We start from the raw sequence: 27401 nt of genomic DNA, 5'->3' as shown, positions 1-27401 counted from the left end.
ACCTCGAGTTGAGAACTTTGCCCCAGGATGGGAACGGAAATCGTGTGCTGGCGGTGCAGCGACAGCAAGAGGCCCCATTAGCGAAAGCACGCCTCTAGTTAAGAACAGTTTCAGGTTAAGAACAGACCTCTGGAATGATTTAAGTTCGTAACTAGAAGTACCAATATACGCGCCAAATGCTTAAGCTTAAACGTGGTCCAATATATTGGTGGCTAATGGAAATCGCTAGCTAAAATTACTACGCGGCAGATAAATGTGTATTGTGTTGCAAACTACTGGAAATAATTTTGCTGCATTTTCCAAGTAAAGTACTTTTTTCTTCTTTAAATGCCACACTAGCAAAAATGCTAGATGGGATATTTGTACTATTTATCTCTTTAGAGTCACCACTGGTAAGGTTTACAGGAATATGTACATCAGTTTGCCAAATGAAAGAGGCTGTAAACTTTTATCAAGAACACTGGCATCCATCAGTGCCTACTAATTAACCTGCACCACAAAATTAGAGTATGTGGTGAAACAAGCACACTGTATTACTTACTTGAAATTAATTCTTTTACAATTTTGCAGGAAATAATTCTGAAACGAGCAGCAGATATTGCAGAAGCATTATACAGTGTGCCACGCAACCACAATCAGATTCCAACACTTGCCAACACCCCAGCTCATACTGGCATGATGGGAGTAAATTCATTTAGCAGCCAGCTAGCAGTTAATGTTTCAGAAACATCACAAGCTAATGACCAAGGTATGTGAAGTTTTAATAATTATGTATCCAAAGTTTTGTATATTCTTGACGTTGATCAGTATGTTCCACCTTCTTTCTTCAGTAGGATTCATGCATTCAATTAACCAGAGGTGTGCCAATTATATTCAATGAAGTTTATTTTTTGCTTTACGATACAGAATCTTTATTGAAAATATTGAATAAAATACAAAAGCTTATAAGAATTAACAGTGCAATTTTCTACATGTCCACTCGGTGCTGGAATCCTATGCCATTTACTTGGAAGAAAGCCATAAGTATTATTATTATGAAACATGATAATCTATATTATTGCTTATAACATAACTGATTAATTAGAAACATATTAACCTCTAATATAGCGAAAGATAGTTGTGCCTAAACCTTGCAGAGCAACAGAGCAAGTACGTTCTGTCTGATGCCACAATTCTAAACGTGCTTAATAAGGGAGTGAGTCCAGTTGAACGCAGTGAGACTCAATTTTTTGTAAGCATGAATAGGATTGCAGCGTAATATTCCTGGATCAGGGCCACTAAATTCTTGCTACTGTCCAAATTATGTGTGTCTGTTGAACTTACTTGTGTCATATTGATATCATAAATAAATCCAGGCTGGTTTTCACTGAAGCATGGGCACCCAGTGGGAGCACTTGCTTATATTTAGTGTGTAAAAATATCAGTTGTAACATTGAAGCTTAAAGTAAAAAGCAGCTTTTTGCAGCAAACAGGTCTTTCCTTTCTATTTTTAGCCCTTCCCCTCCTGTTTCTGCCAATTTTGGCATTTGAAGTCCTGAAAAGGCTGAAAGTTCGTTCAGCATGTTGGTACAAACCAGCAACCAAGCCGCCTGATAATTACCACTAAAGACAAATGTGACGGAAGCTGACACAATTGGATCGAAGGAAGCTTTTTGTTGGCTTTCTCTGCCAGGAGCAGAGGCAACACGGAATGATCCTCGATGATTTAAGTAGGGTTGGCGTGATAAGGTTATCTTGAACTGTAAAGAGATGATAGGGCAGTAGCAGACAACTTAGACCAAAGCTGTGCAATCAATTAAAAGTGTGTAATGTATGACGCGGAAGGGAAACCCTTCACCCCCCTAAATAATAACCATTTTCTTGGGATGGGTTTTTCTCTCTTTCTCTCTCTCTCCCCACCTAACACAGTAGGTTACAGTCGCAACACAAGCAGTGTTTCCCCGCGAGGATATGTTCCGAGCAGTACTCCTCAGCAGTCCAATTACAACACAGTCAGCAATAGCATGAATGGATATGGCAATGCTGGCATGCCCAATCTTGGTGTACCTGGTTCCCCTGGATTTCTTAATGGCTCTTCAGCTAACTCCCCTTATGGCAGTAAGTGTCTTTTTCTGGTACATGTAGCCATTACATAGATTCTTTATTTGTTACAATATATATATATATTTACTTTATTTTGATTTTTCTACAATGTGAGCTACTGGATAAAAGGAGGGGTGACTCTGGAGGCTGGACATTTAAAAAACAAACAAACAAAAACCAATTAAAAAAACCATGGCAAATATATTGGTATATGCCAAACAATAATCTTGGTTAAAAGAGAAAAGAAAAAAAGAGAACTAGATTGGACTACAAAATGTGCAACCCAAAATGTGCAACCAAGGTCCAACACAAAAGAGTTTGCCTGTTATCCAGAGTGTGGCAAGCCAAAGCTTTTTATTTTTTCATATATAATTTCCCCCCGCTATTATAAGAGAGACAAGGCCCTATCAATCTCTTTTTCCCCCTTCCCTCCATGTTTGCCATAAAATCCACAATATGAGTCCTGATTATTTTTGCTTTATTGCAGTAGTGCCGTCAAGCCCTACCATGGCAGCCTCTTCGGTCACCCTCCCTTCAAACTGTAGCAGTACACACGGCATTTTCTCATTCTCACCTGCCAATGTCATCTCTGCAGTGAAACAAAAGAGCGCCTTTGCTCCTGTTGTCAGGCCCCAAGCTTCTCCTCCACCATCTTGCACCAGTGCAAATGGAAATGGACTTCAAGGTGAGCTGGATCTCTGTATCATTTTTTTGTGTAATTGCAGATTATTATTTTTAAAAACAAAACACTAGAACCTAACATTTTTAGATCTAAAAGGGAAAAGGAAGTATTTTTATCACTGGCAAATATTAAAAGACAAAACCCCAGACTTCAAAAACGAGGTGCTTATTTTTTATTTTTTTAAATGGCTTTGCATTGCAGGGGCAAGACCTTGGTATTAAATACAGTAGCACAAAACATAGCAGCCAACCATTTTACCATATCAGTGGTTAAACTTTAAGCTTTGCATTAGAAGAAATACTAGCTGTTTTTCCAGCATTTCCCCTTAAGGTTTCGTGCATTAATTTTTAAAATAAACACACAACCCTGAATGTCTCTCACAGATCAGATGTGTTCCTTTTTCTTCTTTATACTGCATGCATTTTTGATAGACACATTTTAATCGGCAGCATTTCAAGATGTGCTGCTTCTCCTACTTGTGTCGCTATTTGAAACTTGAAGAACCTTACAGACGTTTGAAGCTGTTGTTCCAACGTAGCTTTTGTTCACCCTCAAGATTCCTAATGAGGTTTTTGTGCTCTTATTGGAACTTATTCCAGCTAAACTGTCCATAAAAAGAGGAAAATCAGGACAAATAACTATAAAATAGCTTGTAGAATTTACATAGCCACTTGCAGTCATTAATACTAAGTGTGAAAATTTATAGAGGGAGCCGAAACAACTGCAAAGTCTCTTATTAAAGAGACTGCTTTGCATGTATATCACTGCCATACCTTTTTCAACGCAGGACCAAAACCTGCTTCAACTGAGCCAGCCTGAACTGTAACTCTTAACGGACACCAAAAAACATGCTCTAAGCACTTAACACAGCACAGCCTGGGTGGAGCGGAGCAGAACTAGTATTGATTTATTTACACTGCAGCCACCATTCACTTTCTGAGTATCAGGAAAGAATAAAAAGTCCTGGATCACAAAGACATACATTTACATTTTAGGCTCTTTGTCTTATAAAGAGAATATCATCATCCTCATATTTCAACATTAGCACTGAGCTTACCTTTAGATGTATAAATATCATTGGTAGGACTGGAAAACGACTTGAGATCAATCTAATTTATGCCAATAAAGATGCTACCCCTTAGGGATTTTTTTTATCTCAATTACCTGTAAAATATCCAGTGATGGAAATATACAAGCTGTCCAGACCAACTAACTGGTCTGTTTGCTACTCTATTTTTCTAATGTTTGAACTCAAAATAGAATACAAAAATGTTTAAGATTAAAAAATCAGGAATATAATCTGCAATACTGAAAAGATCCTAAGGTTCACAAAGAAATGCAGGTACATTTGTACTTACAGAGTCTTTGGTGAAAAGGCTGGACAGGATTGCTGCCTAAAAGCACCTGTCTGTCAGAGTGGGCCAAAGGCAACTCCTTGTTTGCCTCTGATCAGGTCATTAAAGCATCAGCAAGTGTTGAGAGTTTTGAAATCTCTGGTCCTTATCATCTAAACACATATGCATAACCCCAGCAAACTTTGTTTGCTTGTTTACCCGCGAATTACTTCAACAGGAGCCTCTGAATAGAATTGTTTCTTCTCTTGAAATAAATATGCATTTGGTGAAGCTAGCTAATTTTTTAAAAAGCGGAACAAAAACTTTAGTAACAAATGTAAGGTGCAAAGCCACCAAAGTTCAGGGTTCGTAAATTATGTTAGAAATCTGCAACCATTTCAATAAAAGTTTAGCAAAGGGGTATTCCTTTCATCCCAATTTATGTTTCCTGAGCAGAGCTTTTGCTTCCACTTGTGAGGAAATAATCACACACCCAACTTTACATTTGAATTGAGAGGTACACTTGGGATAGCAGATTGTAGAATCTGAGTTGATGCACACCCTAGCTGGGTGAGGGAATTCCTGAGTTTTCAGGGTTGGAAGACAAACCAGGTTCTCCCTTCATGATCTCCACCATCCCTTGCATTCTTTAACTTCTATCACTCCCACTTCTTCTCTTTCAGCTCCTCCCCTCCCACTTACTGGAAATATGTCAAGTCACTTCCTCTCCTCCCCTTTTCTGTGGCATCATGGGAGAAAGACCCTAAATCCCTCCTTTCTCCCATTGTTCTATGCAGGAGTCTCTGGAAATTTACCAGTGCCTCAGACCTTTCTTCCTCCCTCCTGGCTGTAGTTTAAAAACCCCAAACCAATTTAGGAATCCTTTAAAGGCCTCCTCCTCCAAGATCTACCACTGATCTCAGGAAATGTGAGAGGTAATTATGAATACAGTTTACTGAATATGTAAACCTTCTTCCAATAAGTATCTCTTGACTGCATCAGTATAATTGTCTGTTCCCAAGAGTTACCTCAAATTCACAGACTTTCCTCAGATTTTCCTTACCACTGAGATTACAAAACTTCCATTGCACCTATGCACAGCGAATTGTTTTTCTGTAGAAAAATGCACATAGTTTGGGCCAGTTCTAACGATGTAAGTAAGGTGGGGGGAATGGAAGCGTAGTGTTATGAAAGAATATATTATCAACAGTACTTTTAAATGCATACATCCCTCCAATGCTGCAGCTGCACTAGGGCAACAAAACAAATTTCCAGAATTCTGAAGAGCAAAATTTCCTATACTCATTGGGTCAGAGGGTGGGCTTTTTGGGGTGGGGTGGGGAATAAAAACCGCATGCAGAATGAGGCAATCACACACGTACCACCTTGGTATTTTTACGGGAAGTATTTCCTTAAAAAGCAGTCCCAGTTGCAGATGGCATACTCTGGTTTCTCTTTAGATCGTAAAAATCTCTCGCATGGTGGGGAAGGGGATGCTCACCTGACCTGTGGTCAGTCATGTTGCTACTACTTACCAGAAGCTAGAGGGAAAATGCAGTGGGACGCTTGGTATGGTGAAATCCAGGGTCCTTGACAGTACATTTGCATCAACGCAACTGACTGGAGCTCAGGTAAGCTCCGCCACCCCCACCATGCTGTCCAGTACTGAGCAGCCCTACATGAAAACCAAGATTGCATAATAAACGTATCTCACCAGAGAGAAAGACTGACCTACACTTCTCTTTCTAGTGAGGTACATATGGGCCTTTCCGATGTAAATGCAAGGTAGTATTTGTCCCATCATTAGGTTTGGATTTTGTTGTGTTGCTTGCTGGATGAAGTTATTTTAGATATGTACACCACAGGCTGGAATAGCAGGTATATAAATTTTAGAAATAAACAAAATGCTTTCATTGTAACCCACACATCCATAGGTAGCTTCTATTATTACAGACAAACCAGGGGTGAAGTTATTTTTTTTTTAATGTACTAAAGCAGCATGTGTGAAACTTTTGCTCCTAAACCATTTAGTTACTTTGATAATTCCACCTTTAACATTTCTCTTGAGGGTAGCTTCAGGGACAGACCTTCAATTTATATGATAGTAAACCAAGGACATGATTTGCCTGGGTGTGTGAAAGAAACACAGTGAACAGGGCATCTTGAAAAAAAGAAAATAGGATTTTCCCTTATGGGCCCCAAATGTATACTTGGTAGGTTCAACCTCCATTTTATTCTGTTAGAGACTGTAATGATGTGGAGGCCCATAATGCTGTCTTTTGGTGGCCCTTGGCGAATATCCAAACTTCTTTCCACCTACCTAAGTGCTTAAATTGTGTGGTTGTTTTTAATTATATAGTTTGACAAAAGTGTAAATAAGTAAAGAAAAAAAGACAGACTTATTGGGTATTTGATACTTTATCTTGCCAATTAATAAATCAGTATTAAAGCTTGATGGGCAAATACAATTAAACTTTGCCACTAGGATCCTATTAATCCTGGTCTCTTCTAGGTCACTTCTAAAGCCTGACGTTCTTACTGACACATTAAACCATTCCCCCAAATTACTTTGCTGTCCAAAAAAATGCAGCATTTGAAATACAGCATTGGTGACAAATATAAGCTAATATAAAATTATTCTAATAGTTTCAGAAATCATAGTTTTTCAGCTGTGGTGATGAAATAAACTGATCTTGTGTTAAACAGCTCAGATGGCATCAGAGAGGTGGATGTTTACAGCCACTCTTATGGAGCCAGAAAGGTCCCACAGATCTTTTCCACACCCTCCCTAACTTAAAGGGAAGCTCACCCATGTACACACTCATGTTTGAATTGTCCCTACTCATACAAACTCATTTAACCAAATTGTCCTGAATCTAGCATGCCATAAGCAGAAAGCCAGAGAAGTTGGGAATCAAATGCATCAAACATGTTTGAATGTACTATCAGTGATCACAAACCACAACTTTACTTCACTTAAGCAAATTACTTTTCAGCAAAAGGAATTTAGTCATTGAACCATTTGCAATTTAGTGATGTACACACACGTGTGAAGCAGTCCAAAAACGAACCTGCACATAATGCTAAACCATATCTTATCATTCTACACATGAAAGCCTCATGCTCTTGCCCTTCCCTGCTCCTCCTCTGACGTGGCCACGAGGAGGAGATGAGAAGCTTTCACATTCTATTTTAAGAAACTATAGTTCCTAGTTTTGACCAGGAAACGTTAACAATGGTGGCCTGGTTTACGTGTTACATTAAAAACACAGTTAAAAATCAATTGTGATTTAATGTGAATACTCCATGTGTTGGTGCATGCTGTTGAAAAGTTATTGCTCTGCTTTTCCCTACTTCTGCTACACCACCAGGAAACAATCCAGAGTCTGGCTATCACAATGTCCAGACCCAGGCTCATGGTTTGTTTCTCTACAAACAAACTACAAGTGGTAACCAAGAGTTGTTCTTTGCTTTCTGTTTGTGGTTTTCTTTGTTGGAACAAAACGCGAGTCCAGGTTCTGATATCACAACAAGTGAAATCCTAGCTTGTTTCTCAGCTGCATGGCAAGAGCATGGGAGGAGTGGAGCAATAACTTTTCAGCATTTTGTACCAGCATGCTGCACATTCACATTAAAAACTAGTTTGGTTTTAACTGATTATGATGTATGTTCTGGCCCAATCACAGATGTGCTTGAAGCCTGAACACTGAATTATTATTTTTTTGGTCATTATGTGAAATACAGCTACCGTATGCTAAGCAAATTTCAGCTGAAGCAAACAATGGCATTTTAGGAATGGTTAGCAAACTTTAGTTTGTGTCATGATCCCAACCATGAGCAGTGGCTTGACACAGAGGAGGAGCCTGCCAGGTCAAGAGGACTGGCAGCACAATTTTCAAATAAGCTGGACCTGGACTCAGACACGAGCCTGAGCCAGAACCTGTCAGCTAATATCCCACTGAACCAAAGACCTCTGGAGTGGAACCTCCCGAGATAAAATCCATGGAGAACCCAGTACTCTTTACACCAGGGGGGCTCACATTCACAATGCCCTGCTTATCAGTGTCTACAGTGAGTAAGGTGGGAGCTCCATGCCAGAAGACTACCGCTTTAAGTATACAGTATCTCCATTCCTCAGGAAGTGGTCAGAATCTGAGAAGGGCAGACTGAGTAAAGAGGGGTGGAAGGCTTTAGCTGTCCTCCAGATCTTGTCAGAGCAATTACCAGTTTAGAGCTATCCATGGTCCTGTGACTCCGACCTGAACAGATTATGGCTAGCCTGCTCTCTCCTAAGGGGCTGCCTTGTCTTCTGTGGGCTCCCATGCAGAGACAGAACAGGGCAGTACATTTGCTGCTGCTTTCATGTCACCTTAAAAATTAAATGAGCAAAGCAAATTAACGCCTCAGGTATGGTGCTTCTGCTATGGCATCTCTCCTGTGCTCAATACAGTAGGGTTAAGGCACAGGAATAAGATAATCCTCCCATGCTGGGAATTCTGCTTCCTCAGCAATGCTAATGACCACTGTTTCAAACTCCCAATAACTACAATAAAAGAACACAGTTGGGATATTAAGCCAGCAAAACTATGGATTTAAGATATTTGGTTCCATTTCCTTCCCGCTAAGACACCAGATAGTCTTTATTGCACTCCTTCCATCCTGCATGCACAAAACTAATACCTATGTTGATCTACAAATACCGTGCAGGGTACCAATGTTGTAGACCGGGAGACACAAGTGTGAGAAACTCTAGTCAGAAATGTCCATAATGAACACTATTAACTAGGTCTTAATGGTATGTAGATTTGAATCACACACAGTGGCATTTATTGGCTTGTCTAATGCACAGATCAGCCTTGCAGACAATTACCAAAGGTGTGGTCACTCACAATATAATCATGTCACCTGCCCATCTCCTCTCACATTCTTCCACTGACACTTGGAACCCAGGAGCTCAGAGAATGCCTTCCAACTCTTCAACAAGAAATGATTTCAGGGACCAATTCCCTGGCATTGCTTCCACTTCTTCTGGATACAGAAAACCAGACTGTGGTGGCAATGGCCTTGACACCACTGTGCAAGTCTGAAGGCAGGTGGCAGAGAGAAGCTGATATGACAGCATTGGTCCTCTCTTTCAAACTATATATTCACTGCCACTATATTAACCCAAGTGCTAATATAAAGCAGCATTTGAATGACTGACTTACACAATTATCTTGGGTTCTCCCTTCTGTAGCCACAAAAACTTTTAAGCTAGGAGAGTTTGCACAAGTGTGTGCCACTATCTAGTTTGCCACTTGGGAGCACACTGAGGGCACAATTGTTAATTCACCTTCCAGGTGAGCATGCGAATTACAGATTGCATGACTGGGGTAGCTCGAGTCATTCTTTGCCAAAATAAATAAAACAGCATGAACTGCGTAAATCTCCTCTGCTTTTTCAGACCAAACAATATCCTTTTTTTCATTTGCTCTTCCTTGCAGTATAACATGAAAGTCCACGTCATAGTTTGTCACCATTACATTTCACTCACTATATTTCCTGAACATAAGCAAGCAGCATACTACTTTTTTCCAAGTGTTGTGCTATTAGTTCTACCATGCCTAAGACTAAATTACTTTACTTGCTTTGTCAATAGTGAAAAATATGAAAGAATATTGCAGACAAATACTTTGAAAAAAGACTATTTCCGCGACAATCAGAAACTAAACTTGTGGGAATCATATTTCACCACATACCTTTAAAATACATTTCACATATTAAATTTGGGTTGATTTCTAAATATATATTTTTTGCAGATTAAAATTAAGTATTTTGGTTCAGTATAAAAATGAAAGATCTGTATCTAAATAATGTTGTCCCTGACAGTGATCAAAGGCTCATACATTTGAAAGCAGCTCTATAAATAAATGAGGTTAAGTCATATCAAGATATGCATGAGCTCAGAGTTTAGACCAAATGTAGCCAACCTGTGGCTTATATGTAATTGGTATTCCTGTGGTGAATGCCTTCTACCCTAGTCACAGGCAAAAACCAAGGGGGTCTTGATAGTGTCAGATTTACGGTCCATGGTTTGCACTATCTAAGGATTGTGAGCGAGCCAAGGAAGGTTCAGTATGGTGTGGGCAGATGCTGAAAGAGTGAAGGGTCCCTGTTCAGAAACCCAATAAAAAAGAAAGAAAAGATTATGCGGTATGAACAGCACTGAATATGTAACATCAGGAGTTTTGGTGCATCTGGCAGAAACCTATGCTTTGCTGTCTCTTCATGTCAACTTTGCCTCAGTTTTTAGAAAGGTGATTAGAGTATGCATTTGTTTGCATATGTTAATAAGGAGAAGGGGTTTGTAGGTTTATTAGCAACAGGAGCAAGAGATATGCATGAGCATGTGGGACTGTATATATGAATAAGAGGAAAGATATGTAGCTGTGTGTGTGCACTGAAGACTGTTTGGAAACATGCTTTAGCAGGGACCAATGGTTTTCCTGTATATCTGCTCAGAGCACATCCTGCTTGATTTGTTTATACATCACATTTGTATTCCCTCTCCTTTCATGGAGATCAGGGTGTTGCTTTTCTCAAGTTTATTCTAATAACAACCCTGTGAGGTAGGTTAGGCTAAGAAAGAGTCCCTGGTCCAAGTTAATCTAGCAACCTTCCCTCTACAGGTATTTGAGCCAGTCAAAAACTCTGGTCGCCCAAGTTGGGTTGTCACTAGTACGCTGAAAACAGCAATCAGCTTGTGTGTTTGATGGCATTGGTAATAGTGCCTTTGAGTTTATGCCCTGTCTGCAAGACTGTATATTTTGGAGAACATCTGTATTTTTTCAGGAGAAAATAAATTTCCCAGAAGTATGGTGAGGAAGGGCATCAGCCTCTTTAGGAATATCCAACTAAACTGAACCCTAAACTGCATTTTATAGACATTTTTTTAAAAAATGGGTCATGGAGACTATTGGAACCATGTTTCCTCTTCTGTGCAGCTATTTCACTGGCAATACAGGAAGGTGAAAATTGGCTGAATGTTGCATTCACCACTGTTGGCCCTAATTTAACAGAATACTTGCTACCAAATGGTAATAGTGTTATTAGTATTTATTGCTGTCAATTAATGGCAGAGAGAGCTCGCTGCTGCCGCAGATAGCCAAGGCTCTGCTCCATCCCTTGCCAATGAGCTGCAGTTACCACAAGGGAACATTTACTGGCCGAAAACTGTGAGCAGCACATCACTGTGCCCCCATCATTTGGCATTGTTTCTCCCAGCCCTGATGGCAGCATTGTGCAGGAGCTAAATATACTGGAACGCTGCCATATTGGGGGAATTCACAGCTGGCAAGAACTGGCTGCAATCCAAGCAGTGGCACATAGGGGTCGAAATGGAAGAGAGTCTGGTTGTTAGGCTCCATCTGCAAGCCTGTGACTAATCTTTCCATGTAAACAAAGGCATGCTCAAAACTTTCATGTACAGGATTTGCCTAACCTCGTAAGTTACATCTAAGGCTGGCAGTATTCACTGTGGAAAAACTACAGAAAAGTTACTTACCCCTCCCCCAGCATTGTTTTTTCCTAGAAAAAATAAATAATCGACCAGTATTTTACAAGCAAGCTGCGAACTGTATGAGAAAACAAGACTTACCGCATAGGGTGAAGGCTGTCTTGCATGTTGTTCTTCCCCAAGCCAAAGGTCCATGGGTACAGCAGCCGAATTCATTGAGCTACTGCTCAACACAGACATTCAACTCATCCTCATTGTTCCATCTGTTCTGTGGGGAAAGGAATCCATGAGCACCACTACTCCCGTGAATCTGAGTTTTAGTCAGTGAGACCATGCATGTAAAAGGGTTACTGAGTCACCCTTTGTGACACACTGGCATGCATCTATTACAATATGGTCAATCAACTGTTCAGGGGCTGCTAGTGAAATAGGTAGCATGTCTGTGGCACTCCCGGGCAAGAGGAAAAGCCTATCTCCATTCCTATCTGCCTTTCCTAAATTATGTTCCACCTTTGCTTCATGACTCAGTACAGGAGCTATGGTTGGGAGAGGCACTGTGCTGCGCCTCTCCCAACCGCGGCTCCTATGCCTGCTCTTGCAAGCAGCAGAGGCGACGGCGGAGGGACGAGCAGCTCGAAAGGAGCCCTTTGGGGCTGCTTGTTCTTCCTCCGCCGCTGTCGCCACCACCACGTTTGCGGTGTGGTGAACCGGCTTATACTCGAGTCAGTAAGTTTTCCCAGTTTTTTGTGCTAAAATTACGTGTCTCGGCTTTTATTCAGGTCGGCTTATACTCTAGTATACACAGTACATGGGTGGCCAGACAAAGAGAGTGTATTACATAAGAAATACAACCAGCTTTCAGGAAAACCCGCAACAGCAAATCTGAGATAAATTGATATTTTTTGAGATTAATGAACTGGGAAATTGAAGTTCGCATCACTACATCAAAAATGTATTAATGTTTCTTGTACATAAATTAATGAGAATGATCAAGACAAAATTTAAACACCATAAGGTTAAAACAGTCCAAATTATACTCTTGCCAAGGAGATAACTAGAACATAATGACAAAATTTAGCTTCTCCCTGTTTAACAAGCCCAGCCTTTCCCTTGATATACCATATGTAGGGCACAGCTACCACAGCATCCAGTATTAGGAAAGTGTGCCCCCATCACTTTTAATATCCAGAGAAAATCCCTGTTACAGGTCTTTGCTGACACATGCATTAGGGTCTACTGGCCCATTCTTGGACAAGACACAGGGGGACACCAAATGACTTGTCTCTCCTAAGTGCTCTGCATAGTATTCTCCCAGTGCTGAAGTGGCAACAGTGGTGGCTACTAACGTAAATCCAGGGGCTGGTGCCAGTTCCCAGTGCCAGAACAAAGGGACTCAGATCTCTTTGCATCACTGCTGGGTACCTTGATCCTGAGCTTTGTGTGGCGCACACAGACTAACAAGGGATTGGGTTCTAAGCATTTTTTAAGAAACAAATTGAGCTAGCAAGTGGAAGATTTTAATCTCATGTCTTTTTTATAGTGCTTTGACAGATTCCAAAGCAGGTGTACTATACTTGACTTTGATCTCAGAAAGTCATTGACTTATTAAAGTCAGCATACTATTAGGATAAAGTACAATTAACAGAATGTCAAAATTGAGGCTTTCCACTTAGGCTTGAGTGCTTGGAAAAAGAGAAAAAGCTAAGGTTAGTCAGATTTTCATTTAGGGAACTTGAGAAGTGTCTGGTCCTTGATTGGTGAGTGAGCTGGCCTTGTCTGACATTACCAAAAGTGACCATGTTGTTTCTCAGCTGTCAACATAGGCAGTCTCCAGGGAGTCTGGGCCACTGTTTGCCATTAACAAAACGCTAAGAGAAATATCACACATGTGGGAGGCAGGATGCTTTGCACAAAAAAATGTCAGAATCCTTTTCATTTTAAAAGTGAAGTCTTTACAGAATGCTCTGGTAGGAAAGTCCTATTTTAAAAATAATTTAAAATGTTTGAGTGGGGAAAAGAAAACCCCTTCCCTCATTGGATAGCCTGATATACTAGTAACAGATGACAAAACCAGTCTGGCAGCTACTGCATGCAAACTATGTTGTAATATTAAATGTTGAAAATGTCCATCAGCAGTCCACCCAGATTTTAAGAAACACACACACACACACACACATATCCTATCATGCTCTGTGATCCAGAGATGATGATCTACATGCAGTAATCAACTTCTGTATGCATCACAGCTCATTTCCTGGTGCAATACTCTTGCATGCAGAGGGTATGTTTCACATGTGGAAATGTTTCACACCACTAATCCAGCACATAACTTTGGCAAGAACATACATATCTGCCTGCAAAGCGGCAGGAGCTGTATTCTCCCATCCCCCAGCCACAGTCCTCTGGATCACAGCCCATATATTATGTGAAATAGGTTTGGTGGATGTCCCTAAATGTTTTGTGGAAGTTGGTACTTCTGGGAAATATTTGTGCATGGTGGGATTTTTCTTCTTCTTCTTTGCAAGTTCTAATAATGCTTATACACATATTTAATAGTTCTTTTTCTCTTTCTTTCAGCTATGTCTGGGCTTGTAGTCCCGCCAATGTAAATTCATTTTTGTTTACCTACCGTAGCACCAAGCTTCAGAAGATGAGCTTTTTAGGGGACAAGTTTAGTATATAAGACATGCTGATGGAAACAGTATCTTCAAAATACAATCAGCAAAACATTGAAATGCTACAAAAAAAAACTTTGTTTAAAGATTTTATTTAAACTACTAAGAATCAACATGCAAACAATCAACTTCTTCATGAACTATTCCATTTTATTAACTGAACTTCTCTCTTATTTTCACATTTCTTGATCCTGAAGAATAAGGAAAAAGTGACGCCTATTTTGTATAAAGTTTCTGATTACGTCTTGGCTATGTCTAGTACTTGCTATGTGTCGGGAAAAACTTTGTGGATGCACCATTTTGATTATCATGAAACACTGATGAAAAACGCCTCCAAAACATTTTTCTGTACTCATAACTAGATTCACAATGGTTGTGTATCTCTATAATGTGAAATATTTTTTTGTGGTGAAAAAAGGGGGCCAAGGAGGTATGAGCCATCAAAACTGGAAAAAAAAAGGATGAATATATGATTTGGGAAAATTTTGGGAGCTGGGGAGGGTGGGAGGGTTTATCATTGCTTAACTTCATCTTAAGGAAATGGAACTTTGTAACTTATTGTAGTTAGAAATTGTAACTTTGATATTGAATTCTCTTGCCTTCAACAAGCACACTGACAGAGAAAAAAATGCTACTGTCTGTTGGTTAAAAAAATATACTTCCACTGCTAGAGCTTCCTGTTAAGCAAGTGTGATCTGCAACATTTTTTCAACTTTTGCTAGCACTGTATACTATTGCATTCTTAGGCTACTGTGAAGTCTATGTTTCTTGTACCAGAAAATTGTCCTTTTGACTTCTAGATCCTTCTTCCCTAATGTGTTTTGTATGTGGTTATAAAATTGTAGACTTTTGTGATTTTGCCAAAGTTGTAGCTAAATATTTATACACTTGTCTTGAATTTTTTTCAGATCCACTTAAATATTTAGATCAGCAAATTTTATTCCTTATAAAGATAAGGAATAAAATAGTCATACATTACAACACTTTCTTTCACATAAACACTTGCAATCTACCAAGGGAATTTATTTTGTAACATATTGATTATAAATATTGTATTTATCTTTGAAATTTTGTATATTGCTTTTTATCATTTTCTCCCCCCCTTGTATGTATGTTTTTTCGTCATTTGACTGGTATTGTGATGCTGTGAAAAGCATTAAGCCAAGAACAGCTGCCTTCATGTGTTTCTGTTAAAATAAATTTGTGTTCATTCATTTCATTTGTATTTCAGAAAGTTGTTATTTGTTTGGACTTTCCATCCTTTTTGTTGTTTTGAGGGAAAAAACATTGTTTATTTTTATATTATTTTTAAGTTATCTGAACAAATGATTTTGAAATAAAGTTGTTTGTTGTATAGTTAAAACGGAATTGTGCCACATGGCTGTAATAAATACTAGTAGAATACGTGCATGTGATGCAGCCACAAGAAAAAGAAGATTCTCCTATTTTGTGTTAGCATTTTTGTTTTTTTTAAAAAAATCCTGTTTTGTCTCATGCCTTATTTTCTTTTTCTATCTTTAAAAAAAAAAAAGATTGTAAAAAGTCATTTTACCGCCACCCCATGACTTTGCCACATAGCTGAACTGTGTTTACTGGGAGGGAGGGGGGAACCAGAGGCCTAAAAGCTTATGTAATAAAAATCCACTTCTGATGTTTTACTTAAAAGTGTTTGCCACATTAACTACTTGGATGCCTTAAAAGTAGACTTCTGAAGAACTTTTTGTGCTGTTTTATCATGGGCCTACACCACAATTAATCGCTACTTCATCTGGATGATTTATGGTGTAAAAAAAAAAAAAGCACAAACCTGGGGTACAATCTTCTAATTTACTGCACTCATCTATTGGGGGGTGATGCTTTACCAACCCCATGAAAATGGCTGGTTGTAGGACCACAGCAGTGCTTGGTTGATTGCATCCCTGGTGTACAACTGTGTCACTCCTTTGTGTGTCTGCTTTCTGCTGCACTCTGCATATTCTGTAACCCAGCACTGTTTAACAGAGAGAAAGGCTTGGATGCAATTCGGATCGTGCACAATTTTTATAAGTTGTTTTATTTACAGATTCCAACCCACCCCGTTTTTGGTAGCAAGACCTACAGCGTTGACTGTAATTTATAAACTGGAATGACCTCTTCAATAATATCGTGCCTGTTAGTGCCAATCCTTAGACAGCTGGTCCCCCGCTTTCTTCCTTTGCACTAAATGCTTTGTAAATGCAGCACTGCAAAAACATTTTTTTGCAAACTGCAGCAGAATTAAAGTTCTAAGCAAAAAGGAGGGACCATTTTTTAAATACGAAAAATGCACATTTTCAGGAAACGTTTATAAAAGGTTTGAAAACTGAAACAATATATCACAAATAATTAGCCAATAAGGTTAGCTAAGTGGGAAAGCCTAAGAAGTCACTTTGAAACTGAATTGCCTCAGTTTTATTTTATATAAGTAAGGTTTTGATCTTAAAAAGAAAGGTCATATGTACATCTTAAGAAAGTTTGCAAGTTTCTTCATAAACGCAATCTGTTTGTGTTTTAGATTAATTAGTCAATGCACTCATTGCTTCATTGTCTCCAAACGGAAAACTTCACTAAATGGTAGATTTTACTGTTAAAGACCCTACAATAAGATTGTTTTATCTGTACATTTTTCAGATATTTAACTGTATAAAAATGTTCATTTTACACAATATTTAATTAAAGTATTTCTTGTCTGTGAATTTCACTTCTGGTAATTTTTCAGGTTTGATTATTAAAATAGCCAAAAACACAAGCCACCAACAGCTGGGACTGTTAATTTCATTCTGAAAGTGTTAAGAATGTACACCCCCCCCCCCAAGGCTTAACTAAGGGTTCATTTCTATGTTCACGCACAACACTAGATGTTTCATCACTTGAGCTTCTGTGAGCTGTTTCCAGTGAAAACTGCTGTGTTTGACCTCCTGATGTCCTGATGTCAGGTGAAGCAAAAAATGCTGTTGTGTTCTACTTGTGATAAGTTTGTCACATACCCCTGCACTACATCACACTGACAGCACAATCCTATGTCCTAAGCAACCCTAACCTGTCGAATTCAGCAGGGCTTACTTCCAAGTAAGTGAGGTTAAGACTGTAGCCTTAAATGTTGCTTTCATTCACTGATAAATATGCACGTGTGAGTTCTCCCTGTGATAAAGTGAATTCAGACATGTTAAACAATAGCAGTCGCCTCCGTACTAGGGTGTACCCAGGTAACTGCTTTTGCTGGGCATCATGATGCTTATGCAGGTGACTGGAAGAGTACAAAGATGTGTTCAGGTGGTGGGGATAAAGACTTATTTGTGCAAAAGCCACAATGGCATCAAATAAAATTGCATTACTTTTTATGATGTACTTATATGATGTTTCATTGCACGGCACCAAAGTTTCTTGGAAAAGCCATTGCCCCAAGCCCCCTTCCTCATCTCTGTGTTTTAGTCACAAAAAGCACCAATATGCAAAACACTGTTGCATTCTTCTGCCTTTTAATGCAATATGGGTTTTAATAGCTTAGAGCATGGGTAGGCAAACTAAGGCCCGGGGGGCCGGATCCAGCCCAATTGCCTTCTAAATCCGGCACGCGGACAGTCCAGGAATCAGTGTGTTTTTACATGAGTAGAATGTGTGCTTTTATTTAAAATGCACCTCTGGGTTATTTGTGGGGCATATGAATTCGTTCATATTTCCCCCCCAAAATATAGTCCAGCCCCCCACAAGGTCTGAGGGACAGTGGACCAGCCCCCTGCTGAAAACGTTTTGCTCTAAGTCAGGGGTCAGCAAAGTTCAATTTATGTATGTCAGTAAACAATATTCATTTTTAAAACCCTTTATTAATAGTTTGACCCTGTGTGGACAAATATGAATATATATAACTTCCCTTCCTAGCAAATAGATGACCCATGAACATCTACTTAATTGCTCAAATTTTGTGCACTTTATCTAAGAAACCAACTAAAGCATTTCCATTTTACTGGGCATTTAATCAGATTCTAAGAAGAGCAAATCCTGCTTTTGTCATAACAAATCAGGAGAAAAAACATCCACGGCTATGTCTATTCTTTTAAAAAATAAAATGTACATCCCCTCCTTTATCATGGGTGATCTCAGAGCAGGTCACAAGTACACAATTCATTAAAAACATTTCAAAGCCATAGGTCACAGATAGCCATAATAAACATAGTTCTCCAGGTATACTCAGAAACGTAAGCCAAATAAGATTCATACAAAAGACTAGCGGAACAAAATAGTTTTTGACCAGTACTGAAAGCTGCTAAGCGTCACCACTCAGCTAACTTTAAGTGGGATGGGCTGAAGAGATGGTCGAGAGGAGATATAACTGGGAAGACTCTGCCATGAGTTTTCTGGTTATTTGTGATTGAATAACCACAAGGGCCTACCTGTGGGATCTCTGATCATGGGCAAAACTTCGGGGAGAGGTAGTTCTTTAAATAACTGGGTCCTAAGCTATTTGTGTATGTGTGCTTGTGCATGCACACACATGTATTTCTATACAAAACCAGCACCTGGAATTTGTCTTGGTAGCAAAGAAACAACCACTTTTGATTTTTAAAGACCCACTTTGTATGATCTCACCCAGCCAGGCCAGTCAATATCCTCATGGGTGCATTTTGCACTAGCTGCAACCTCCAAACGAATCTCAAAAGGCAGCCCCTAGTAGTAGAATGTACTTATGCACATAAAGATCACCAAAGCCACTGAACTCCTTTCTACAATAAGATGGGTAATGCTTTAAAACAACACACCAAATGTTAATGAGCAGCCTTTCTAACTCAGCAGCTGAGAACCCACAGCAACTTACAATAAACTGAATCAAAGCATCAAACACAAAAACAACTCCAACCATGTTTTAAAAACCACAAATGGTTGAGGCAGCAACGAAAACTGGTCTCATATCAAGCATGTTCAACAGACCCTGCACAAATCTTGCGGGGTGGGGAGAGAATTAAATGATAGCAAAACATTTTACAAAATGCTTATTTAAGTACACAAACACGAGAGTGGGTTCACATCCTGGAGAAAGGATTTCAGGTAGTTGCTAGGAAGGCCTCTGCCCGAAAGCCTTGCGAGTCGCTGCCAGCCCAAGTAAGCAATAACCCAGGAAGCTGGTCTGACTAGGCAGCTTCCTATGTTCAAAAATTTGGCTGGACATCTGTCAAATCACCATGTGAAGGTCAGCCAGCAGCATAATCTCTTGAGTTTTGCTGTATGTTAGCTCACTCATTCACAGGCTGCCAGTGTAAAATGCTCTCTTGTTCATCCACAGAACACAGAAAGTCAATGCTCTCAATACCTAGGCATAGTGTAAAGTTTCTTTTTACCCCCTCCCTCCCTCTCTTTCCTGAACCAAATACCTTTTCTGCACCTCCTTATCTCACACTTTGGCCACAATCAAACACTCCAGATCTCTGTTTCATTGCCAGTATGTGTTCTCCCGTTTCTCCTCCTGCTGCCCATTCTTTCCACTTAACTTCCCAGCCCTAAGCATCGCTTGCACAAGCAACACTTCACTTCCCTCCTTTACTTTGTGCCAGCTGCACATTACTCCTGTCCTTAGGCCCCCTCTGTGAGGTGATTGGCAGCCAAACAAAGCTTACACTTCACACTCACAGAACCTGCAGGACAAAATTCTTTTGCTGCCAGCATCCCCAGGAGCAGCTGGAATGCTGGTGAATGTTCCATGATACAGTACAGTGGTACCTCACGTTAAGTACTTAATTCGTTCCGGAGGTCCGTACTTAACCTGAAACTGTTCTTAACCTAAAGCACCACTTTAGCTAATGGGGCCTCCTGCTGCTGCCGCGCCACCGGAGCCCAATTTCTGTTCTCATCCTGAAGCAAAGTTCTTAACCTGAAGCACTATTTCTGGGTTAGCAGAGTCTGTAACCTGAAGCGTATGTAACCCGAGGTACCACTGTATTTGCAGCAACTGAGCCAGTGAATGAGAGTCTTAGGAGGCCTCACAGATGACAGGTAGGCCAACAATTTTTATCTTTTAAAAAAATACAGTGGTGCCTCGCAAGACGAAAAGAATCCGTTCCGTGATTCTCTTTGTCTAGCGGTTTTTTTGTCTTGCGAAGCAACCCTATTAGCGGCTTAGCGCTATTAGCGGTTTAGCGGTTTAGTGGCTATTAAAGGCTTAGCGGCTTAGCTGCTAAAAGGCTATTAGCGGCTTAGCGGCTTAGAAAAAAGGGGGGGAGTGGAAAAAAAATCGCAAGACTAGCAAGACGTTTCGTCTTGCGAAGCAAGCCCATAGGGAAATTCGTCTTGCGAAGCAACTCAAAAACGGAAAACCCTTTCGTCTAGCGGGTTTTCCGTCTTGCGAGGCACCACTGTAATAGGTAAGGCTATACACATCTAAGAGACTGTTTTATTACTTCATGGTATCTTCAAACATTTCATTGAAAAGTGGCAATTATGCGCTTATCATTGCTTTTAATGCGTGAAACCACTTGATATCTTCAAATACAGAAACAGTCATTTATCAAGACATCTGCTAGTCAACTTTTGCTGTAATGTCGAAAGCTACATCAAGTCTAGAAAGCAAGAACATGAAGTGGGACATTTTTTTAAAGGCTACCACACAACTCAGTAAATATAAAATTGCCTTTCTGCCACACCTTAAACACTTCTGAAATTAACATTAGGACTAATACTCAAATATACAGATTCTTCTTTCCTGGTTTCTTAATTAGGGTAGAGAGAATAGATGAGTCTATCATAGTGCAGAGCAACAAACTCATTATCCCTGAGAACATAAGAGCCCTCCTGGACCAGACCAAAGGCCTGCCTAGGTTAGCATCCTGTTTCTCACAGGAAAAAAACCCCTAGCAGGACAATAAAGGCCTCTCTCCACTGTTGCTTCCCAGAAACTGGTAATTCAGAATGATGGTGCCTCTGATTCTTCACCCATCAGGGTTAGAACACATTGACAGCTTTATGCTCTATATGAGATCATTCCCAGATTCGTGATGCTATGGTGGTAACTAGCACACATTTGCAGTTATATATAATATAATTAGATATTGTGGTTTGCTCCATTTCTGATTAATGCTCTCATGCACAGCATAGCACAGCTCACAGATTTGCATGTCAGACTAACGCAGGGAGTATTTCTCCCATTTTATGAAACACTACATATTGTGCTTGTTTCAGACTAAAGCTCTTGAATTCAAATATATCATTGTCATCCTAATTAGCTTCTATAAAAATCATCTCGATTTCTTAGACTATGGAGCAAAAATAACAACCAACCCCAAAAAGAATAAAAAGAGGTGATGTGAAGAGCCCTTTATGCCCAGAACAAATGCATCCTGGTGTTTCCTTGTTGTTTTGTTCTTGTTTCCAGGGTTGGAAACAACTTCTGAAGTGCCTCTGAAATTTGGGACAGCCCATACCACAGCCATGTGTGCCTTACAGGAGGGAGGAGCTACTTCCAGCTCCTCCACATGGTGTAGTGGTTAAGAGCGGTGGACTCTGGTGAACCGGGTTCGCTTCCCCGCTCCTCCTCTTGCAGCTGCTGGGTGACCTTGGGTCAGTTACACTTCTCTGAAGTCTCTCAGCCTCACTCACCTCACAGAGTGTTTGTTGTGGGGGAGGAAGGGAAAGGAGATTGTTAGCCTCTTTGAGACTCCTAAGGGGACTGAAAGGTGGGATATCAAGTCCAAACTCCTCCTCCTCTTCTTCCTCCAGAAAAGCATGAAAGAATGGCCACTTAAATGCCAATGCTATCATCAGGTGCATTCCAAAGACTATTGCAAAGACTCAAGGCTGCAAAGTTTCGACACTATTCTGTAGGACTTTATCTCAGATGTTGAAACAAGAAAATGGATGTGCTGCTAACATTCACCACAGAGAAAATGCAAACATAAGAAAAAAATATTAATTTATAGAACTATTTATAAATGACAAGACATAGGCTGATAGACCACCTATAACACACAAAGGGGTTAATACTTCCACCAGTTACACTAGTACCTGTGTCTTGTGGAAATGATGAATGAATTACCCCCTCAAGTATGTGTAACACAGTAATAGCTCTGGTATGGGGGTGGGGAGTGTAAAGTCAATTTAGAAGGACTTTTAAGAAATTTTTATCTTTATATTTCTAATCAAAACTAAGGAATGGAGACACTAAAAAATATATGCCAATTACTGTAGAGCAGCCTTTTAAAGTCTTTCAAGCTTTTAAAGATTATTCAAAGCACTTGAAATGGACTTCAATCTAATGCCTCATTTCATTGCATTAAACAGCCTAGTTAATAAAGAATCAATATATTCAAAGGGCAAGGTTATCTTTTGTCTATAAGGGGTGGTGTCATTCTGAACCTTTTATAGTTCAAATGCTGAAAAAGACCTCATGAAATCCATACTCATCAAGTGGGTCAACTAGAGCAATAAAGAGGCCCCTGAAAGAATGGCTGCCCTCCTTTAAAACAACTATAAGTCTTATCTACCTCACATAGTGCTCCCAAATAATCAGTCAGAAAATGTCAATTTCTCATCAAGACAAGAGGCCCCAATGATATTTTTTTTCTAGAGAATACATACAATTAAGAGAATGCAGAAAGAAGGCACCATCAGTGATTTGTAGCTTATTATGTCACCAGCAAGCTGTGATCTAGCTCTAAGCAGATAATAAGGGTTGTTGATAACTAAAGTGTCAATATGCCAAAGAACGATTTTTGAATGTGAGCCCTTGTGCCTTTGCTCCCTCCTTTCGCTGATCACAGGCTTGATAACAGTACATCTGCCAACTGACACCACATGTTGCACCTCACAATTAATGCAATGAATAAATAGCACAAAAGAGTTGAGATTCTTTGAGACAATTCCCTGTTTTACCCTTCAAGGATTTCTTTTATGTATGAATAAGGTTGCTTTTAATGAAATTTAAACTCATCAGAGGAAATCAAAAACCTCAAATCAGATTACAAATTGATTTTCCCTTTCCCCCCTTTTTGGTCACTATGTCATTAGGCAATGTTTGTACCGCTATTGGTTTCTCAGAGGGCGGAAAAAACACACAAAGTCAGAATACCAAAGTCTTCAAACAGTCACAAGTATATTAAAAGACACAGAGACTACTGCATAAGCAAGAAAAGGATGTAAAAAGTTTGCACATACAGTTTTTATTACTAGGATTCTAGCGCAATGCATATTTCGAATTATTCGTTTGTGTACTTAAACATTGCAGCTGTTTTCACACTGCCTTTGATATTAACTTCACATTCCCTGGCTCTTAAAATGTGCAAGAAATTCTATTTCTGTAATTCCATCTCCTCAGAGCTGCTTCCTAACACATGTTCAAGCACTTCTGCCTAATTCTTCATTACTAAGTTGTTACTTAGTTTCTGACATCAAACAGACACTACGAGGCATCTGGTAGATCTAGTACAGGTTTCTGTGCGCAGACCTACTCTGCATACAAATCTTTGGAAAGATTTTAAAAAAAGCAAAACAATACACTTTTTTGCCATTGGTTATGAGTGCCAGAATCCACACTCAGCCACAGAATTACCTTGCACTTCATAGATGGGAGGGATGTTGGCAGTCTAAGCCTATTGCTACAACGTGAAGCCAAACCTTTAGAAACTAAACACTATGCTCACATCCTGTGGGTGAGTTTGTATGCTCACAGCCCAAGCCTCAGTCACTTTTTCTCATGTAAACGCATGAGAGCCAGTTCTGTCCCTGTGATACATAAAGGTAAACATCTGCAAGCATTTCTAATAGTGAAATGCCTACATGCACACACATTCCCGAGTGTCACAGTAAGAGAACTTCTCTGTTGACTTGGAACTTCTGGGGTTATTCTACAGCAAACAGTATAAGGAACCATGGCCTATATGAGATGTGGCTCCCATTGCTCAAAGCACAGAAGTTGCGGAAGGACAGAGCTCATTTAATATGCTCAGGTTTGCCTCCCGACAATGTTCCCCAGGATGTATTTACACATCGCACATAAGCTGGGTTTCTCATGGCAATTTCTGAAAATGTGGCAGCCTATTTCTCATTTGCTACAGTTTCAGGAACCACATTGCTGAATGTGGTACAGTGGTACCTCGGGTTAAGAACTTAATTCGTTCTGGTGGTCCGTTCTTAACCTGAGACTTAACCTGAGGTACCACTTTAGCTAATGGGGCCTCCCACTGCCACCACACAATTTCTGTTCTCATCCTGAAGCAAAGTTCTTAACCCAAGGCACCACTGTACATGATAGCTGTGTGTCTTCAAACAAGATACTCTCTTGAGGGACATCACATGGAAACATGTGAGCTAGCCCTAAATGATTTAATTTTTTTAATGTGCATTCATAAAAAAAACATGTAGCGGCGATTTAGAAGAAGCTACTGCAAAGCAAAATGAGTATATACAAGTATCTAGATGACAATATGAGAAATTTGGAAAACAGGAAAGGACAGCCACAAAAAACCCCTGCATTCCCTGTTTCTGTGTTGTGTGAGGCACAACTCTTGATATTGAGATATGCACATAGTACACTGGGGTCGGTTTCACTCTCAGCTAACAACACACAAGTGTTTCTGTTTCTTCCAAACAGAACCTCATGTGATAATAGGAATTACTCTTTTGGTAGGGGAGAGCAGAAGAATGATGAGCACGATTGATTTATTTATTTATTTAAACATTTTTTTTGTAACGTATCAAGAGGGTTTGTTGTTTTTATTTTTTCACTAAAAATAAAATGCAAATATTGCAGCAGCGGGCCACAATTCCACAGAAAAAAGGAGAATTACAAAAAGAATGAAGAACTGAGCTTGTCTTGTCTTGAAATTAGAACGCATCCCTACTCAAACCTATGCTGGTCAAATATGTACCTCTGTTGTTAGATGGTTCGCCTTTGTAAGACAAGAGGTTTTTAAATTAAGGAGGTGAGATCCCCCAAAACCAAGTCTAGTTGTATAGAGGAAGTCTGCAGCAAGCCATCAAGTTCCCACTATGGCAGAAAGAAGCTAACAACAATCGCAGACAAGGCAGAGGATTGGGTTTGGGAGGCCTTGCTAGCAGGGATTCTGATTTATACCTGAAGGAGCCAGAGTAAGAATTACCACTGGTCTTTAAAGAGGGGGTGTTCTGCAGCACCTTCTTATTGCCAATTGGTTTCATCGTGTGTCTATGTCTCTTAATGGTGTGCTTGGATCTGAGCTATAACTTAGACCACGTCTGGAGGATCTCATGTTGCTTACCCTGGCTTACAGATGTAATAGCTCATCATTGTATCTGAGCATATCCAGGATCAAGACTCAATTACCAGATAACTACTTAGAGCAGAAGTAGCCAGCACCTGGTTCCTTCCCTATGTTTTGGATTTCCATCATACCCAGTCAGTATGGTCTAAGGTCCAGAGTGACCGGAATTTTAGACCACATCTGGAGGACCTCATGTTGCTTACCTCTGGCTTAGAGACGTAGTAGCTGATCATACATTGTTGTGCCATTAAATTCAGAATGCTAATTTTCCCCCCTCATGTGGACATAGGCCTTCTAGCTTGTTAAGAAGTTCCCAGAAAATGAGGAGACACTTCAAAATAAAGAAAATAATGTCAGGGTACTGTGCGATCTCTTGCAGCAGGTTTTCTAGCTTGTTATGAAAAGTCCATGAAACAAAACACAAGACAGTTCAGAAAGTGAGCATACAGAATATAAAAGGAAAAGGAAAACCAGAAAACAATACAAGTCACTAATGAGGAGCTATCAATTTATACTGAAATAAAGCAATTTCTAAAATATCAATGAGATACACAAAAAAATAATCTTATCTCAAAGGACTAATAAGTAAGTGATCAAAAAGGAGTTGCAGCTTAATTAACAGGAGCAAAACATTAAACATTGTAAACTACTGGGCAATAAATCAAATATAGAATTAACTAATATGAGGAATTCAAAACACCAGGATGAATTAAGGTTTACTAAAACTCACAAGGACAGTAACTTTGAAGCCAATTTGTTAATGAGCAAAATGAGTAGATCTACAGCAAGATATGTTCTGGAGGGAGTGTTTTGTTATACACAAAGATGCCGTTGTTTCACATTGCCAGTTATAAATACCAAAAATCAGAAAAAGTGAGGGAGGAAGAGTTAAGGACCCTCATGACATAAAATTTGTAAGGAGCAGGAGGTTGTCTCCCTCGCTGATCTTCCCAACAAATCTTGGGAAGTGTGATCTGAATAGTTTGCCTTTCCCCCCTTTAAAAGTCAGCATGGAAAGCCTCAGGTGGCATTAGTGGCTAGGAGGGCCTTTTCTGTGTTGGACAGAGATGACTTGGTCATGGGACTCCATGCTCTGTGATTGGATTACTGTAAGGTGCTCTATATGGGGCTGCTCCTTTTTTGTGAGATCAATATATTTTTATTAAATATTTCTTAGTTTACAAAAATACGTGCATTGTCTCTTTTTTCAAGTTGTGTTTTCTACAGATCAGTTCCGTTTGTTGTGAGACATTAGTGTTGCATGCAGTGAGGGGGAATGGTGAGTGGGGTGGGGTGGTAATGCTTCTCTTCTTCTACTTAGTGTATGTGTGGGGTTTTGTTTCAGCATCACATGTATTTACTATTCACCTGTTGTATTTCCTTGGTGGTGAGAGTGATCTCCCTCCAGGTATACCCATTGTTTTGTCTCATCTTCTAGAACGTATGGGATTATGTGGCGCACTTGGTTGGCGATGTAATAGTTCTATGTTGGTGATAGGGGAGGTTTAGGTATTTAGGGTTTATTATTGGTTTTTAGCGTGAGAAAATAAACTGGTGTAATTTTTTCTGCCACTTGCGGAGTTGGGTTGTGGGAATCCAGATTGGGAGGGTTTGAAATATGTAGGTTAATTTTGATTCAAGCATTCTATTACTAGCACGGCTCCTACAACCAAAAATTCAGTCCATGCTATGGAAGTTGGACATGGCTGTCTTCATGTTTAAATTCCTTTGTGGAAATATGAACTAACATGCCACACTTCCCTGGAAGCTATAAGCACTGCTAGTGGGAAGACCTGAGATCTGGCATACCAATTTGAGAAGGGACCCAAAAGTATTTAAAACCAAAGTGAAGCTTCCCGTCGTGTCGATGCCATTTTGCTAACAGAGCATTTA

General features: G+C 39.7%; 1 protein-coding gene and 1 long non-coding RNA gene across 19 annotated transcripts in view; one reads left to right on the top strand and one right to left on the bottom strand.

Moving 5' to 3' along the window:
- Positions 1 to 16982, top strand: part of EBF3 (EBF transcription factor 3) — a 166288-nt gene extending 149306 nt beyond the window's left edge. For 6 of the 17 annotated variants that reach the window (XM_028729917.2, XM_028729910.2, XM_028729909.2 and 3 more), the window contains 5 exons: positions 571 to 748; positions 1909 to 2097; positions 2570 to 2767; positions 5559 to 5729; positions 14171 to 16982. In XM_028729917.2, coding sequence (XP_028585750.1) covers positions 571 to 748; positions 1909 to 2097; positions 2570 to 2767; positions 5559 to 5692 — 699 coding nt within the window. In that variant the 3' untranslated portion in view covers positions 5693 to 5729; positions 14171 to 16982. The remainder of the gene's footprint in view (positions 1 to 570; positions 749 to 1908; positions 2098 to 2569; positions 2768 to 5558; positions 5730 to 14170) is intronic. The other 11 variants (XM_028729919.2, XM_028729913.2, XM_028729911.2 and 8 more) reach the window with 5 other exon arrangements.
- Positions 1 to 27401, bottom strand: part of LOC114597372 (uncharacterized) — an 89540-nt gene that overhangs the window by 26617 nt on the left and 35522 nt on the right. The window contains exons 2-4 of one of the 2 annotated variants that reach the window (XR_013393223.1): positions 11735 to 11861; positions 2657 to 2780; positions 969 to 1739 (exon numbers count right to left, since the gene is read on the bottom strand). This is a non-coding gene — a long non-coding RNA (uncharacterized LOC114597372). Of the gene's footprint in view, positions 1 to 968; positions 1740 to 2656; positions 2781 to 11734; positions 11862 to 27401 lie in introns of those variants that run through there. The other variant, XR_013393222.1, reaches the window with a different exon arrangement.

The sequence above is a fragment of the Podarcis muralis genome, chromosome 6 (assembly GCF_964188315.1).
Source record: "Podarcis muralis chromosome 6, rPodMur119.hap1.1, whole genome shotgun sequence".
Classification (NCBI taxonomy): domain Eukaryota; kingdom Metazoa; phylum Chordata; class Lepidosauria; order Squamata; family Lacertidae; genus Podarcis; species Podarcis muralis.
The sequence above is the reverse complement of the archived record's forward strand: the minus strand, read 5'-3'. Positions and strand labels throughout refer to the sequence as shown.